Source organism: Rhipicephalus microplus, chromosome 3, assembly GCF_043290135.1.
Source record: "Rhipicephalus microplus isolate Deutch F79 chromosome 3, USDA_Rmic, whole genome shotgun sequence".
In the NCBI taxonomy this organism is placed as follows: Eukaryota; Metazoa; Arthropoda; class Arachnida; order Ixodida; family Ixodidae; genus Rhipicephalus; species Rhipicephalus microplus.
The window spans coordinates 53,041,611-53,059,840 of NC_134702.1; the positions used below are offsets into that span (position 1 = coordinate 53,041,611).

The 18,230-nt window shown below is 42.9% G+C and overlaps 1 protein-coding gene and 1 long non-coding RNA gene across 2 annotated transcripts in view; one reads left to right on the forward strand and one right to left on the reverse strand.

The window, feature by feature from the left end:
• Nucleotides 1-2,630, reverse strand: part of LOC142803733 (uncharacterized) — a 256,809-nt gene extending 254,179 nt beyond the window's left edge. Inside the window, exon 1 of the long non-coding RNA XR_012894253.1 lies at nt 2,533-2,630. This is a non-coding gene — a long non-coding RNA (uncharacterized LOC142803733). The remainder of the gene's footprint in view (nt 1-2,532) is intronic.
• LOC119174485 (uncharacterized) overlaps nt 1-18,230 on the forward strand; it is a 91,551-nt gene that overhangs the window by 50,706 nt on the left and 22,615 nt on the right. The window contains exon 3 of the mRNA XM_037425415.2: nt 1,462-1,512. Within this exon, the coding sequence (XP_037281312.2) occupies nt 1,462-1,512 (51 nt within the window). The remainder of the gene's footprint in view (nt 1-1,461; nt 1,513-18,230) is intronic.

Genomic DNA, 18,230 nt, shown 5'->3' on the forward strand with positions numbered 1-18,230 from the left:
CCCAATGCTGATTCTGGCTGTTTCCCATAATGATGACGATGGGTCTGTACAGGTCGAGTTCAGGATAAAGATCATTCCTCAATATAAATGAGTATGCTCCACGAAATAGGCGAGTCTACGTAGGATTTAACATGAATGGAATTGCAGGTTGGTTCACGAATAGCCGACGAAGGTGGCTCAGTGCGCTGCGTGTCATTTTTCGCTGCATCATTAGCAATCGCTGAACGTAAATTAAGTGTCGAGTAAGTATAATGGTAATAAACGTGCAAAAGCCGGAGAAAGATATCCAGAACTTCTCCAGCGCTAATCATTGGACGCTTGTCATTTACGTGCATGAAAGCTTGTCTGTATCCCACACAAATAAACAATATCTGTACTCCCGGAGAAATAAACGTAGGGCATTGGTACGGTATCCTATATATCTAACGCAAGCACGGCTCTAAAGAATTACACAACCTTACCAAGTGCGTGCATTGTTTCTGTTACTACTTCGGGGCCCATATATTATTTGGATATGTAGGTATTGTGTGCAGGTAAGCGGTGACCGGTTTCTCGTGCGCTTGAGAGAAGGCCATACATTAACGCTGACCGCTAGCGGGAAGCAACATTCACTTAATCTGACATTAAGGGCCCTGCCATTACATTCGTCATCGTTGCAGAGAAGCTGCAGATAACTCTATATTATTGAACGAAACTGCCTGCGCCATGCAATTAAATAAATAGAGTTTAGGATAGCCTTTCACGTTTATGTTCTTCAATTTTTTATCAGGATGTTAGTTTCAGTTTAGAGGTATGCAGCTATTCAAATAAAGCTGTATTACCACATAGATGGTACGTCGTAACAGTGCTTCTTCCGTCGTGTGTTTTTGTAAATCAATATCATTTTATTGATTGATTGATTGATTGATTGATTGATTGATTGATTGATTGATTGATTGATTGATTGATTGATTGATTGATTGATTGATTGCACAATTGTGTGTGCATTTGTCGTCTGCTTCCCCACAAAAAAAAAGCTAGCTCGAATGAGCGTCCAAACGAAAATTGGTGGTAAGACCAGTCCTTTACATGCGTTAGATTACCAAACTTATTGGCAGAACTTATACGGCTGCTAATTGCAATAAGGTTGTGCTACGCAGGCTGTGTTGTAAATACAGACACGCAAAAAAAGGAGAAAAGTTTTTTCAACAATCAGATGAAAGATTGCTGCCATTGGCTATTCCAATTGTCGTCCAAGCTTACAGAAATCATTAACGATACTCAGTTGCGTCCTAACAGATGTTCTAGTTAATGGAACGGAAACTAAATAAAAACAACACATTGGCTGAATATGTCATTTTACAATAGTGTACCAAAGGTGCTTTGAATAATGATGGAAATAACAACCTAGAAATTAGTTTACTGTGGCTATAAGCAGGCTGCCTTATAGACTTTTTTCACCTGTTTTTTCTCATCTCGCAGGAGCTCTGAATATCAGGAAGAGGGCTGCTTTTTACATCGCCAACGACACCGGTAAGTGAACTTTCTATACTTCTTCTTTCCATTATGCGGCCTACATGCCAAAAATGATTTTTTAAAAATGTCAGTAAAAAGCGCCTTGCGCTCACTAAATCCCAGATGTCGGGAAGAGAATAAATTAAGATAAAAACGAATACAAGAAACACCAGATGGAACAGGATGAAAAAAAGAGGTTGGGTGTGCACTTAGGGCTTCTTTCGAAAACGGTGGACCGCCAACTTTAGTTACAATCTCGAAAAACTTCAGACGATGTCGGCGTTGCACTTTAACCTCCCCCCTTTCAGTGTCGTCAGCTGCGTTCGTTCGCTAAAAGCACTTGAAGCAGAGATGCCGCGGCGAATTTGCACCTTACACGTGATCGAGGTCTTCTATCATCCTCTTGATCTTTCTTTTTCCTTTTGTGCTGCTTGTGACGAGATACACAAGGTTGCAGTTTGCTTGCTTCTTCTGAACGTCCACTCCCTCTCTCTCTCTCTCTCGCTGTCTATTTTCTTTTTGGTAACGATGCACTTTGATTACGCCGCATCGACGTGAAGAGCCATAACCTATACACGCTCATGTTTTGAGACGTAACCTTCGAATTCTCGCGTGAACAAGAACGTTTGCATCTTTCTGCTACCCATTTGACGTTCCAGGCCCAAATTTACTCTTGCATTTTCGTTTCGTTTATTTAGGTGGGTAAGTTGTAGCTGAAATGAGCATGGGTTAAATAGAAAGACCTTAGGTGAAGAAACAAAATGAAACAAGTCTATTTGTTCTTCTCGCAAACAAGACAGCTTCTTTTTTAAAAAAAAAAGTTGAATTAAATAAAAAAAGAAAATGTGACAGGTTACTACGAGCTAGAACATACAAATAGTAATTGGAGCAAATCTTGATAGGACGAGGGGAATGATCTAAATACATGATTGGTGAGAAAAGCAGACAATTTCATAAATGTATGTGTGAAATATAAAGTGGACAAACAACAAACCGGCAATCACATTTTTCGGAAATCGAAAAGGAGATGTGACTCACTGTATGGTAGAGCGCAGCTGCTAGTACGTCGACCACCAAAACGATACTCAGAATTTTTTTTTTTCAAATTGAAGGGTGGTGTCCAGTCCATCAATACCTGCAACAGGCAAAGCAAGTTTAATATTTTAATGCGACAAGTAAAAGAAACATTCGTTGTGAGAGGTACGGGTTAGAATACGAACACGCGTACTCACTCTCACACGCACACGAAAACACACGCATGCACGCGTAGTTACATCCTGTTAGAAGAAAAAGAAATCTAATTGAACGTGCCGAAATGTTTTCTACTAGCGTGATAACAAATAAAAACAAAGATAACCGACCCATTGAGCAACACACATACATTCTGAAATACATCAAAGGTTTTGAGACCATTCTTTTTGATGGCGGTTTCAAGAGACGAAAACTCCTTCCAGCCCCCACCCCCTCTCGGATAATGAAGATTGAAAAGCGGTTGCTTCTTCAAGAAGGGATTTCATTGGCGAATCAACAAAAAGATGTCGCCTACAGTCTCGATAAGAACAGGGAAATGAAAAAAAAAAACTCCGGGAGGCACCAAGCAAGATGACCGAATACTGTCCACATTATCAAAGTTTCATGGACAGAGCGCATAACAAAAGGTGATGACGTCACTGAAAGGCGAAGCGAAGGTGGTCGCCATATCGTTACACGCGCTGTCTGTTCCACGTGGCTCGTTAAGGGCGTGGACCGCAAGGAGTGAGTCAGGCCTTATTATCGGTCCAGGGAGAGGGTTGGGAAGGGGGGGGGGACATGCTTCCTATTGTGTCTTTATTAACATCTAGCCGCTGGGTGGGCCTAAAAGAACAGCTATAGAAACGTTGCCGTTACAAGCTGGTGTGCTCGACTGGTCGAAGAGCGCGAAATCGGGAAGAGTGGGGGAGACGTGCGTATAGACGGTCGAACAAAAAGGAAACTAGAGGGAGCTGCCTCCGAAGCGGCCGCAATGACTTATTTCCGGACAAGGCTGACGAGTGCCAGTCACGAATAGGCGCACGCGCGGGCACCGTTGGTGTCTTCGCTCGCGATATGCCGGTGGTTTGTTTGGTTTTTCTTTATCATCGGTGTGGGAATAGGGGCTGCTGCGGCAAAAAGAATCCTTTTCTTTTATTCTTCGTCTTCGTAGGTAGTGGTAAGAAATGAATCTTGGGAAAAACTAGGCAAATGGCTAAAGTTAAATGTGCAATGAATCAACGCTACGTCCCGGGTGGCAGAATGAATTAAAAAAAAAAAAACTTCAACTTTCCGCAAAATCAGATAAAGATGTCTATGCAATAATTACTTCTCTAATGAAATTGTAAACCTCACAAACAAAGAAAAAAACACCGTAATCAAGCGAAATCATCCATGGATTGGGCCAACCATAACTAATCCATATTCTCGAAATTTGGCTACGGAAGAGCGTCTCACATCAGCGACATGATTGCGCGCAAGTAAACAAAATGACAACTGTGGATAATGCAACACGCGGTTTTTTTTTTCTACTGGCTGCCTCAAAATTTCAATATCGAAACACATTGATTGATTGATTGATTGATTGATTTATTTATTTATTGATTGATTGATTGATTGATTGATTGATTGATTGATTGATTGATTGATTGATTGATTGATTGATTGATTGATTGATTGAAATACTTAGCAATAAGAAAAATAAGACCATGTCTACAGCGTTGGGCGCATTCAGTTTATCTGACCCGGCTTAACGACTGAGCCCACTGTCAGGAACACGCTAATCATCAGTTATTTGTGTGACCAAGTGTATAGTTTTCAGCCAATCTCGGTTTATCACGTTTGTGAGAGATCTCGGCGTAATTTGATTGCTGCCTCAGCGCCAGTTCAAAAGTAGCCCGTCTGACGCGGAATCGCGCGCTTCGTCTCAAAACTCTCACCGGCGACACTCATGATCATGTTCCGCGGAAAGGGCTAGATATATCCAGTATACACTGCCCCTTCTGCATGTCGTTTACCTGTTATAACTAGCACTTTGAGGGATATGGTTAGGTTGTGCCGAATGATTCTCGTTAGGAGCCAGCTTTGGCCCCTATATCGCTCCGGCTGCAGTCGTTGTCATCTCACACATTCCTCCCTGTTCCCTATTCCCACTTGGGCGTACTCGAACGTATGATCATGTATATCTATAGTAGAACTCCTGTACCACTACACAATAACTTCATTTCTCTCCCGCCCATGAAGAAGCGTAGCTAGGGGGTGGCACACCGGGCATGCCCCCCCCCCCTTTTTTTTTTGCCAAGGCACGAAGAGCAAAAAATGACCATTTAAGGGCATGCTCTTCCCGAAATCAAGATGGTCCCCCCCCCCCCCCGTAAAAAATTTCTGGCTACGCGCCTGCGCCCATCGGGTTGGTATATCTCGGAACATTATCATATCAGTTATAAACTCAATTACCAGGCCGTGGCAATAAAATATGTCGAGGTATAAAAGACACAGTAGCAATATCGTTGTCAAAAAAAAATACATCCAACATTCCACTCGTATACATTCGAATCGTAAACAGGAGAGCAAAGCGAAAACATAGTTGTCTGAATTCTCGCTGAAATTCTATACTAACGAGGCATACAAAAAGTAGTGAATAAAAGCAGAACCCGTTTAGGCTTTCTTATCAAGTCTTTGAGTGGTCCTTTTTTTTTTTTGTATGTGTATTGTGTGCAAAGAGGTGAAAAGCGAGATGGCAGTTCAGCGCACAAAAACACTAAAAAGATACGCAAACAATAAAAGTAAAGATGCCCCGTCGCGTCTTTATCGCGCCTTATGCGACGTGGGAAACACGGAATTCCAAAACGGCAAGGCGGGCGCATTCCTTTCGCGGGCGCCAGCACGAGATGGAATGAAGAAAGATGAAGACAAAAACGAGACGGAGTAGGACAGAACGGGAACGGCGTGAAACGTTGGCAATAAGGAAAGCTAAAGTGGAGCCACTGTTCCAAGGCTTTTTCGTCTTCGGCTCGTTTTATCACTTTTTAGAACTTAGTGGCACGTGCCGGGAGAGGTGGCTCGTCTGCCAGCTCTCACACCGCCATCTTTAAGTTCGTGTGCCCAAATGTTAGCATTTGGCTCTGTAAAAAAAAAGAAAAAAAGGCGCGGTGCCTGAGAATTTCGTTTATTGCAGACCATAAAACATAAGACCATAGCACGAGCGCGTCAGCTACAACACAGTTGCGCGGCTGATGGCAATTGCCTCAAGTGGTATCTCTTTTGGTTTATTTTTATTTATTTTTATAGCACCGCTTCGCGAGCGAACAAACGGTATCCATTCGGGTGACTGTTTCAGAGTACTCTGAAAAAAAAATGTAGAAAAGCAACTGAGCACTAGTACCAAAATAAGCGAGTCAATTAGTGATAAGTAGGAGGAATATGACTCGCCCACCTGCTTGTTCTTGTTGTGCAGCTTTAAAGCCGTTGAATTTGCCACTTTAGAACACGTACGCAGCGTTCTCAATCGACCACCCGAATGTGCCAATGGAAAGAAAGCAGGTGTGCCTCAGCGCTGCCCGGTCACTTCTCTCTCTCTACTCTTATTGGACAGTATCCTCGGCACGGTCACACTTCGTCATGCCGTTAATATCGTCATGAAAGTACTCGTCACTGATTGGCTCGCAGGTCGCTACGCCCTCTGTAGGGTTGACTTGAAAAACGCCGTGACGCGATTCAGAAGGAAAAGGTAGTACTTGAATGCGTACAAGATACGGGAAAATTACCTGCTCATAAATAATTGAATAAACATAAATCAAACATTAGTGCTGTCATACGATGCACTCTTACATATATATATACGTATTTAGGCTTCGAGAGCTGATCGGGATGTCGGGTGGGCCCGCATGATATTACGGCACAAGTAACTTCCTTATGTTGACGGAGGGACGATCATACCCACGTAGTCCCTGTTCTCTCCAAAGCTCACTTCATCCTGTTCATTAATGGATTGAATTATACATTCATTGTGCATTACACATTCGTCCGCAAAGGGCAACATGGTAAACTGTTTGCCTTCGATTCGGGCATGGCATTCCTCAGCTAGTATAGTGGCGCTTTCGTTAATGCCACACGCTTTTCTCATCGTACCGAAAAGTTGAAATGGCGAGATTCTTCTTTACACTCTCAATTCTGTTGGCAAACTCACTCACGAGTGGACTTGGTAAGAGCAATATGATTTAGCCCGGCTGAGTGAAATCTTGTGTAACTCTGAGTACGAGTAGGTCCGGTTGAACTGGATTTTCATGCGCCTGGTTATCAGTGGGCTCGAAGCAGAATGGGAGTATTTTTGAGTGAGTATGAGGAAGTTTTGTTTGTTGATGCCCGCACGTGATTCTCGCTAACTCCGTACAATTCATAGTAACCGGTATATCGTTTCGAATACTCACAAAAAAAAGAAGGGGAGGCATTGTTGCTATGGGCCAGGATTCAAAGAGATTATACATATTCCGAAGCCGAATCGTTTGTTCACGAGATGCGCAGCTGCGTATAACTGCTGACACTCTAGCCAACGCTGAAATTCCGGCAGTGTTCTGGTCTTTTTGGTACACCTGCAGCTGGTCGCCTACAAAAGAAAAAAAAACAACTATAGTATAAATGAATTGAATCTTTATTTCGTGGAAGAGAATGGTTCTCAGCCGCAGTTTGTGAATAGGTGAGGTAAAGATGGTTGGGTGAACAGCGTAAGCATATCAAACTAACATCAATTCATGTGAATCCGTCTTCAGTACACCTACAGTAATAAACTAACCCACCTAACTTTGGTAGAAGTTGATTTAGGTCATCCATAAACCGACAACTATCTGGCGAAAGCTTCATTCTTTTCTTTCTTTTCTTAAGTTTTATTTATACCCATGCTCACGAAGTAATCACGCCGCACTTATTTTATGAAAGCTGCGAGCACGGAAACAAGTATAAAGAGAAAAAAATCAGCCAAGATAACAAAAACAAAAGGAAAATGAGCAGCCTTGCCTTGAAAGGAGGGTGGGACTGCAAATTGCCTACTTCAAAATCATTGAAAGAGCATTCAAACATACAAAAAATACGTTTTTAAGCGTTTGAACGAAGATACCAGCTTTCCACTACGAAACTCTCCGAAGGTCGTTTTATTTACCATTTAATTTTTTTTTTCCGTCAAGCGTTACGTTGGCAGAATAAACTTCCTATCTCCAATATTTTTATTCACTTTATATGATCTTTTTCTCGTCTTTTTTGTGAAACAGGAACCAAGGAATAACTTGTCCGGATCTCAAGAGTAGTACGTGCGTGGAGAGCTAATACACGTCACTTTTTTTTTTTTGCCATACCATTTTTCTAGGATACGGTGAAATCAAAAAGGTGCGAGATATCGTACACCGGCACGGAAACCGGAAATTACTCTCTGCTGGTTTCATTTTTTTCCAGTTTTCATTTTTTTTATTCTTCTACCGACACCTAAAAAAGGCGATAACTGTATACCTCGCTGTGAGCGATTGCGTCAACAGCTCAGTTTCCGGAGCCACCACTGGTGTGTGCGGGGCATCTCAATTATTTATCAATTTATTTTTTCTTAAAGCCGATGCTGGTGGTAAAAATTGGCAGCTTGCTCTTTCTCGAAACGTTTCGAAGTGTTTGCGCGCAGTAATTGACTTACAATCGACCAGATCAAACTTGGACGACGTGAAGAAATCGGAATGCTTGGCATCGAGGTTGCAGAGATGGTGTGCGTCTTCTAAACGTGACGCTATAGAGGATTCGCAGGTACAGACGCTCTTCCCTCACTCACTCTCTCACTCCAGCATGTTTTTAAGCACCCATTCAGCGCACGCACGGAGGCGCACACGCAGGCACACACGCGGGCGAACACACACACACACGTACGTACATGCACATATACTCCCATCCGCAACACGCATAAACAAACACAAAAACACAAATAAGTCGGTGAATCCAGATGAATCAAAATTCTGACATGAGACTCCACAAATTGGCAACAGCTTCAAACGCATGTAATAGATGTTCTTTTTTTCTCTCTCTCAAATTACACGGGCGCGGCCCTCCCTGGCCTTCGTATTTCGATATCAATAATTAATGACTCATTCTGCGGGAGGGACTGCGCGGTGGAATCTCTCTTCGTTATTTTTAATCCCTTGGCAGCATGTCACTGTCGTACACGAACCTTATGGTCCCCAAACAAGCGGGCCGCTATTTCTTGGCGATGGGTGGCATATACTTCCTAGCATTAAAGAAAAAGTTCCGCGAATCGTCCTCCAGCTTTCGGGAGCGCCATGTTTATTGCTTTCGCTTTAACGATTCTCCTTTGAACTGCCAGCGGGGAACGTTGCGCGCGGAATTAACGGAATTATTTCGCCTTGCGTCAGATTGTTCACCGCAAAAAAAAAAAAGAAACACTACTCCGAAATGACATTGTTTCGTCGTAGCCGCGCTTAAATAGCCTGCGCTCAGGCTCGTTACTGTTTTCAACGAAAGCGCCGATAATACAGCACGAACCGCTCACAGTCATTTTGACGGGGGAGCGTTTAGGGCCAAGCAATAATTAGCGAAGGAAGCAATCTTCTCTAATGATTCTCGGCCGTTATGTAGAGAACTTAATGCCCTGCCATTGTCATGGCGTGATTTTCCTAACTATACTACTACAACACGACCTGTGGTTGTGCCGTGCTTTTACGAGCCATTATTCAAACTCGACTAAGATCGAATTAAAATTTTATCACATGTCCGCGTTCTAACGCGTATATGTGTATCCGCGTCGCTGAGAACATGCTTCGCCGGAATTACCAGGTATTAGAAAGAACTGCTTCGTTCGAGTCGCTCCGTTAAATTAACTTTCTCTTGCTCTGTCCGACTTCGGTGCTTCCACTGGAGCTTCGCAAGTAACGAATTTGTACCGGGCAAACATAAATCAGGATGAACAGACAGATAGATAGATAGATAGATAGATAGATAGATAGATAGATAGATAGATAGATAGATAGATAGATAGATAGATAGATAGATAGATAGATAGATAGATAGATAGATAGATAGATAGATAGATAGATAGATAGATAGATAGATAGATAGATAGATAGACAGACAGACAGACAGACAGACAGACAGACAGACAGACAGACAGACAGACAGACAGACAGACAGACAGACAGACAGACAGACAGACAGACAGACAGACAGACAGATAGATAGATAGATAGATAGATAGATAGATAGATAGATAGATAGATAGATAGATAGATAGATAGATAGATAGATAGATAGATAGATAGATAGATAGATAGATAGATAGATAGATAGATAGATAGATAGATAGATAGATAGATAGATAGATAGATAGATAGATAGATAGATAGATAGATAGATAGATAGATAGATAGATATAATTATAATTGCAGCACTTTTAATTACAAAAAGGACGAGAAAATGAATCTGTCAGACCCCCCGAACCTAGTGAACCACGAAATGTCAGCATTAATTACTTGTTTCTTTTTTTTTAAGACATAAAGCGTTTTTCGATCACCCGATGTCGCAGCCAACGCACCAGTGATAGTTGCACGTGGGCTTCCCTCGTAATCGTTTAAGCAACGACTCGAACGCGCAGGGATCGTCTCCGGATGCGTTCCGCTAACGAGATAGTCCGGCTGAACCGAGGGCGGAACGAGGGCGGTGCGCCGCTGACGGCCCGCGACGACGACTCCTCGCCGTCCACGACGTGTATGTACGCAATCAGTGAGGTCTCTCGGCCCCTCGATGACGCCTGCGGCTCGGCGTAATGCCTGTAATTTCCCGGCGCTAATATACCGCCGCGCTTCGCCGTCGTCTGCACCACACGCCCGCCCACTAAGGTTTGATTGAAGAGTTGAAATATTGGAAATCGGCTGCTATACATCCAGTTTTCAGTCTCTTTCTCTCTCTCTCTCTCTCTCTCTCTCTCTCTATATATATATATATATATATATATATATATATATATATATATATATATATATATATATATATATATATATATATATATATATATATATATATATATATATATATATATATTGTGTGTGTGATCGCAAACAGAGGGCCATAATAATTATTTCTTACACTACTCTCGAGTATGCGGAATGTGAGTGTGGGATTGAAAATATTGATCGGCCTATCTATCCCCGAGCTTCATTACACAGGTCTCTCGATCGTGCCACTCGCTCGAGCTGCGGGTGCGATGAGAGCTGTGTGTGAGAGTGTGTGAGCTGTGGGGGAGGGGGGAGCAAGAAAAATAAAAGGAGGAGGAGAAAGACAAGGCATTTTTGGTGCAAAAGACCAGCAGCCCGTACAGCTCATATCCGACCCCGCGGAGAGAAGACAATCAAAGCTTCGGAGTAATGACAGACGTGTGCTCCACACACCCGAAAATAGGGGCGGGGATAAGCGCGTCCGCGGTATCTTTTTAAACGGACAGAAAACAAAGGAAGTTGTTAGATTACGTCTAATTCGAATGACGTACGAGCAGAGAAATAGTTTGAGAATCGGGAGTCTGGAGTGCCGATGATATAGGGTGTGCGAGCGTGCAATGACTGGTTTTGTCGAGTCAGCGTGATTTCAACGCTGTCGGCCAGCTCGATTGTTGTTTAATCTGCGCGAACTGTCAAGGGGTGTTCACGAATCCTTTGAGATATATAGACGTGGCGTACATACGGCGCAACTTTCAACGCTTCGCGGCCTCGTACTCCATTTTTTTTTCTTCCTTACTGAATGTTTATCGGTTTTGAAAGACTCGGCCTCATTTCGATTTTAGCGTTGAGCGAAAAAACAAAAAAACAAAAAATACGCGCATCTGTCTGAACACTATTGTGCCTCTTTTCATTTTTTTCGACCCCGAATTCCAGTACACATTGCATGTATATTATGAAGTTTTCCGAAGATGCGGGTGATCGTATATAGTGTTTTACTCATTCGTACAACACGTGAGAACGCCACCAAACCAGAATATGTCGTTCATGCGACACGGCGCGTCGGATATCGAGACTCGATTTTTTTCTCCATCTTCTCCGTCATTCCACGCTCCTCGCGGCATCAGTTCCTCGAGTCTGAATGTCATGCCACTAATGTCTCTCTTTTTCGTTCCCTCTCATTTCTTCGTCCTACAAAGCTCGACAGGCTGGGCGAACGGGGCGTGTAAGAGGATGACAGCACCAGCAGAAGCGGCAAAACGTACAGCAAGGCAAACTTTGGGGACTCCTTTGGGTGCCTTCAGATTGCTTCTCTCCACGCTCTCTCTTCTTCCCCTTCGATCAACTTCGATCTCTAGCCGTGTCTTTATCTTCTTTCTCCGGTGCTCTGTAATTTTCCCTACCTCTTTTTTTCATTCCTCTAGACCGCATGCAGTGAGCAAGTCAGGGAGTGAGCTATATAGCAAGTGTCGACCACGTGGCGAGTTCCATGCGTCTCTCGTTCTCTCTCTCTCTCATCTCATTTTCTTTTCTTCTTTTTTTTCTTCTTTCGGGAGTACATCTCGTTCCCTGATATGCATATCAGGAAGAGGCGAGACCAAATTGAAGCCTCGGAAAAAAATCGCCGGCGTTGACAGATTCTTTTTGTGGGCTCCGCCTTTCTTTCGCGGCTGAGCAAGGCGCGTGCCTCGAATAAGAAGCTGGGAGTGAGGTGGCGATAATCAAATAAGGGAGAGAGAAAGAGCTATGGGAGAGGGGGAGGGACTGAACGAAGGGAACTTCTCTTGCTCAACGGAAGTGACGATTGAGAGGACCCATTTTCTTTTCCTGATATTTTACTCCCTAGATAGTGCCACGCTGTGGAATACTGAGAGGCTGAATCACTCGTGAATCCAGCTGAATTCTCTCTCTCTCTCTTACTCTCTTTTGCTCTTTTTTTGTCGAATGGTTGTTTTATAAACTTCCTTCTTTTTCTGACTCGGATCTTCGCGTTGGAGGCTCTAATGCCTGTTTAATGATTTAGAACGGCGACACTTGTATGAGCAGCGGCTTAGACGATGACACGCCAACCACTCGCGAAGAATGTTCTTGCCGAGAGCTTAACGCGTTGCAGCCCCTCTCAGTTCTTTTTTTTTTTTTTTGTACGTGTCGCGTCTGTTTCGACACGACACGTGAACGGTGCTGAAAATTTACGGCTTTGCGAGTTTTCCATCGCGTGAAGGACGTGATAGAATCTATGGCTTTTCTAAGAAAGAAACGAACCAAAAAAAGCGCAAGACCCTGTTGCGTTACTTTTTTGAAATCAAAAGAAGGTTAGAAGGCAAACCGATTCAATTCGAGGAAAGTCAGTGCTCTGAGCGCTATACTTACAACGCCACTGTATTTAACCCGTCTGTCCTATTCAAGCATGCTGCCCCGCCATGGTAGTCTAGTAGCTAAGGTACTCGGCTGTCGACCCGCTGGTGTCGGGATAGAATCCCAGTTATGCGGCTGCATTTTCGATGGAGGCGAAAAAAATGTACGCCCGTGTGTTCAGATTTGGGTGCACTTTGAAGAAACCCAGGTGGTCGAAATTTCCGGAGCCCTCCACTACGGCGTCTCTCATAATCATATCGTGGTTTCGGGACGTTAAACCTCACATATCAATAAATATTCAAGCATGCGGTATGCCTTTCTATACACTTGAATTCAGTGCAGCCCTCTCGGCTTACAATTCACGCACAAGTGTGACATTCTGTCCCTCTTAGCGTGAACTGATAGGACAGATGGCAGAAACGATGATCATGACGGCTGCATGTCCGCCTGCGTGTCAATGCTCATCCAATCCGTGATGACCGATGCTACCTGAGAAAGTAAAAAGTTTTTGAGCATTCGAATTTGCTATTGCACGTGATAGCAACTTCGAGTCGGGGTTGTGCATGGTGTCACTAAAATGATCCTGCCTGCCTGTCTGATTGATTAATTGATATGTGGGGTTTAACGTCCTAAAACCACCATACGATCATGAGAGACGCCGTAGTGGAGGGCTCCGAAAATTTCGACCACCTGTGGTTCTTTAACGTGCACCGAAACCTGAGCACATGGTCCTACAACATTTCCTCCTCCATTGGAAATCTAGTCCCCGCAGCCGAGATTTGATCCTGCGACTTGCGGGTCAGCAGCCGAGTACCTTAGCCACTAAACCACCACGGCGGGGCGTCTGTCTGTCTGTCTGAATGAAAGTAATGCCCTATCTTAAGATTTGAGACATCTTAAGGTGTTGAAATGGTATACCAACATGTCCAAGCTTTGAAGTAATGGCCTAATATTTTTAAATGTAAATTTAGGCGTACCTGCCTAATCATGCCGAGGCTGTAGTATGCCGATGTGAACATAAAAGCGGATAAGCCCTAACGAGAAGAGCACCCTCTATTTTCTGATCGCCTCCTGCCTTTCTCGCACTCTTTCATCGCGAATAATATTTTATTAACAAAGTTCATTTTCGGAACTTGCCAGTAAGCAGTGTGTTTAGTAGACAATTTAATGAGGCTATCCGGGTAGTCGCGCTACCTAAAATTGTCTGCACTTCTAATCAATCTTCTTTTTATCCTTTCTCACTGAACTATTTTTAACGAGTCTTTGTTAAAAGAGTAGGCGTTCATGATCACTACCCTACATGTCTGAATAACCTTACTATGGGCACCTAATTAAAGGGAGCGTAGCTTATCTAGTCGTGTGGGACACCTTCCCTCTTACCTCTATATAGATGTACAAACGTTATCCACGATAGGTTTCTTAACACGCTCAATAAAAGGCCAGCGAGAAACCTTGCGTGAATTCCATTAATGAGTTCTTTCTTTCTTTCTTGATTGCCGTGGGTAGGTAGACAGCATCTCTAAACAGAAGTGCTCCAGCTACAAGTACTCTTTTTTTCTCTCTCTCTCTTTTCAAGTGGAATGAGGCAGCTCTCTTTATAGCTGCTTCTCTAGAAGGCTCTCATTTAAAACTACGGAAGGCCCTCCAAACCCGAACTTGTCGAAACCGTCTTTCTTTCACCGGCGGTGCTTCGCGTGTAAGGGGGAACTTTTTGAAGCTTGCAGTCGACTCACTTTTAAAGCAAGCACATCCACTCTCCACGCTCTTGTAAATTCCAAGCGAGAGTTTACACTATACCGTAAAAACATCTGTGTGGGTGATCTTCTGATATTTTGTTCAACGTATTCGAGGCCCGCCTAAAGTGCAGTAGGAATAGTTCACTCTACTGAAACGAGAGCCAGTTCGTGTAAGTTTTTTGGCACTCCGCGTGCAGCATTCGTGTCTGAGCTCGCACTTTAGGGAACGTGTATACCTCGTATCTGCACCGATCTCGACAAGTAGTGGATAGTGCCATCCACGCTACGTTGCAATTCGCTAGAAGAGAGAACAGTCGCAGCTGGGTCGGGCAAATGTGGATCTTCGGGCACCGACGATTCGAGGTGCACTGAACAATCGCGAACTGTTCAGCAAAGATTACGTAAAAACAGACCTTCGGGGGTGCGTTTCGTAAGTCCGGTATATCTGTAGCCCGAGGAGAACTTGCGCAATTCCCTTGTTCAAGTAATACTTTCTGCGCGCGGAAAATTTGTGCGCCTTTGGCACTCCCTTCTGCTATGCCGAATGGCGAGCTCTCGAAATGTAGGAAAAAAAGATGAACAAAGTCGTAGTTGAGACAGACATTACACATGTGGAGAGAAAACATGCAGATTACCACGCTGAAGTTTATTTTGCTTCCATTATACTATTGCATATGCAAACAAAACTTAGAACGCCTGCAACAATAAAACCAAAAAATTAAAATGAAGAGAGTAAATGTGTATTCAGATGCATATCTTTGCGACTGATTATTCTCGCATTTTGATACACTTAAGGGTAAATGTTTACAGACGACTCATGGTATTTGTGCACCAGCGCTAAGTCGTCGTTGCGTCTTTAAATCTTGCATTATTACTTTCCCTTCACATGCAATGCTACGAGAAACACCTCATTACGCCGGAAGCAGTCTGGCAGTGGAACCAACGTTACCCTTTATATGCGCTCTCGACGAATCTTTACATTGTTTTGCTGTTAACTTATCTCCTAACCACGCAGCTAAGAATATATTTGGAAGTTTTTAACAAGTTTTAGCAGAGAGCACTTGTAAGAAAAAACAACTGGCAAGCAAACAAACAAATAAAGCATCCTATTGTAATTTATTTCTATTAAGAAAAGGCATGCAACCTCGATATTTTCCTTCTAAAGCATACTTCGTTAGTGTCTGAGGCAGCTGTAAACTGTAAACTCTGCGTGTACCGTTGTTTTGTACACATGAAAATAGGTCGCAAGGACACTGGCTCCATCAAACAAGCAAGCAGGCAAACAAACTAGAGCCAACCCCAAAACGCTTCCAGCAGAAACCGGAACCTAACAGTCTTCTTGAATATGTTTCCTAGAGTGAAATCTAACTCCCTATTTTTTTATTTTTTGCCCTGAAGCGATCAAAGTAATGAACAACGCCTACTCATCTTGCAGTGGGACCAGATTTGTGTCAGGATTTCACCCTGAGGCGCTCTTCTTAATTCAATTTTTTTTTCTGTCACTGCAGTCTCGACAAGTCTTTCAGCGTTCTTTTTATTTCTTATTCAAAGATTACCGCGCATTGCCCGAAGGCGTTACAGCACAGGGGTCACAACGGTGACATGAACAATTCATCGTTTTCACAACACATTTACATTTCAGACAATTCTCGAGATACTATCGTCTTCATATGCACCCTTTTTACTTGTTGCTGCATGGACTCCGTGTTGGCAACGAGGAGGGTTCCCAGAATAAAGAAGCAGTTGTACGTCGACAAAGTGTGAGCATGCGCACTACCAATATATCGCCTTGTGCAGCTCCTCACCTTCATTTTCGAGGCAAAAGCAGGAATGAAGAGAATAAAAAGATACCCACTACTAACGAAGCAAAATGCCACAGAGAAACCTAATTATGAACAGCGCATATGTACTGGGGCACCGTATAATAACATCTGCGCCTACAACCTGAAATGAAGCGGCCAAGCTTCAAGTGACGGAATATGCTGATTTGGAAATGAAGTGATAGAGGAAGGCATTGCTTGGAGCGGTGGAAGCAACAAAAGAAAATGGCGCAGAAATATGAAATTCCTCGAGGGAGCCAGCCACGTTATATGAGAAACAGCTCACTTTGTTTGTTTTGTTTCTTTTTCTCTTTCTTGCGTGACCTGCACCTTTTTAACAACCTACTGCAGGTGCGGCGGTATAGAATTTCTCATCAGAAAAGCGCTGGCGGGCTCTGTTCAGATTGCTGGCATGTCTTGACACACACAAAACATATATATATATATATATATATATATATATATATATATATATATATATATATATATATATATGTATATATATATATATGTAAATATATATATATATATATATATATATATATATATATATATATATATATATATATAATTTTACGTTTTTTGTGACGCGTTTGACTTCCCTATAGTTCTTGGCTCTCCACACGTAATAACATGGTGGTGGAATATTTTAGCTGAGGAAAAAATGTAAGAAGAAAGAATAGAATGCGGTCTCTGGATGGGGGGGGGGGGAAACTATTGAGAAAAAACTTTAAAAATGTCGAGAGGTAGGACGTGAAAAAAAAATCAAGAAGCATACCGTATTTGCATACTATATACGCGCACGTGCACACTTGTTAATATTATACGTTTTCGTCAATAATTTTCTCGCGTTCTCATCGTTTCTCGTGAAACTTGTTTTTTTTGTTTGTTTGTTTGTTTGTTTGTTTGATTGTTTGTTTGTTTGTTTGTTTGTTTGTTTGTTTGTTTGTTTGTTTGTTTGTTTGTTTGTTTGTTTGTTTGTTTGTTTGTTTGTTTGTTTGTTTGTTTGTTCAGCATCTCGCCGCGTTATCTGGAGGGCGCAGCATCGTGTAGGGAGCGAAGTCCGGAAGCATTCTAATGGAAAACGCGCTCGCCGAGTGAAGCGGTGGCGGCAACAAGAGAACGATCACACGCGACGCCTAATAATAACGGTCTGCGAGCTCAGATTGAGCCAGCGCACTTTGAAGTCGTGGTGAAATTGCGTTTTTTTCCACAGTTTTTTTTTATTACCATTACTTCTTTCTCGAGTATGTCTAGACCATATATATTGAACGAACCGCACGTTGCAGTTACGTACCATACCGAGTGAAAAGTTGTTGAGCGCGTGTGTTCCGACTCGGCCAGAGCTACACGGCGCAGCAGCACACTTCTACCCAGGAAGTCATTTTGCTCATAGTGCATTCAATCAACACTCTTGAGCTTGGTACGAAACATTCTATACGAAACACGCGTTATCATTTTTTCAACGAAATAATGCGATCGGAGAAAGACAAGATACTGATAAAGGAAGATACAGCAAAGACGCAGAGGCTGATCAGAATAAACCACTGGTTTGCTAGCCTGCATTTTAGAATGAATTAGGAAGTGTAAAAAAAGCGGAAAGAAAGAGGAGACTGTGACGACACTACGGAAAGATGAAAGAAATACACCATGAAACAACTTCTTTCGAGAGCGAAGCGAACGGGACCAAACATCAAGAAACGAACTCGCGCAGACGAGTGCTGTCGTGATGCTTATCTCCGTTGTGTGTCGCTTTAAAACTAACTCGCTTCGATAGCATGATCAAACTGACTCGTACCAGTGTCCCGATAAACTTCCTGGTTTGCGCTTACGTGTAAACAGAG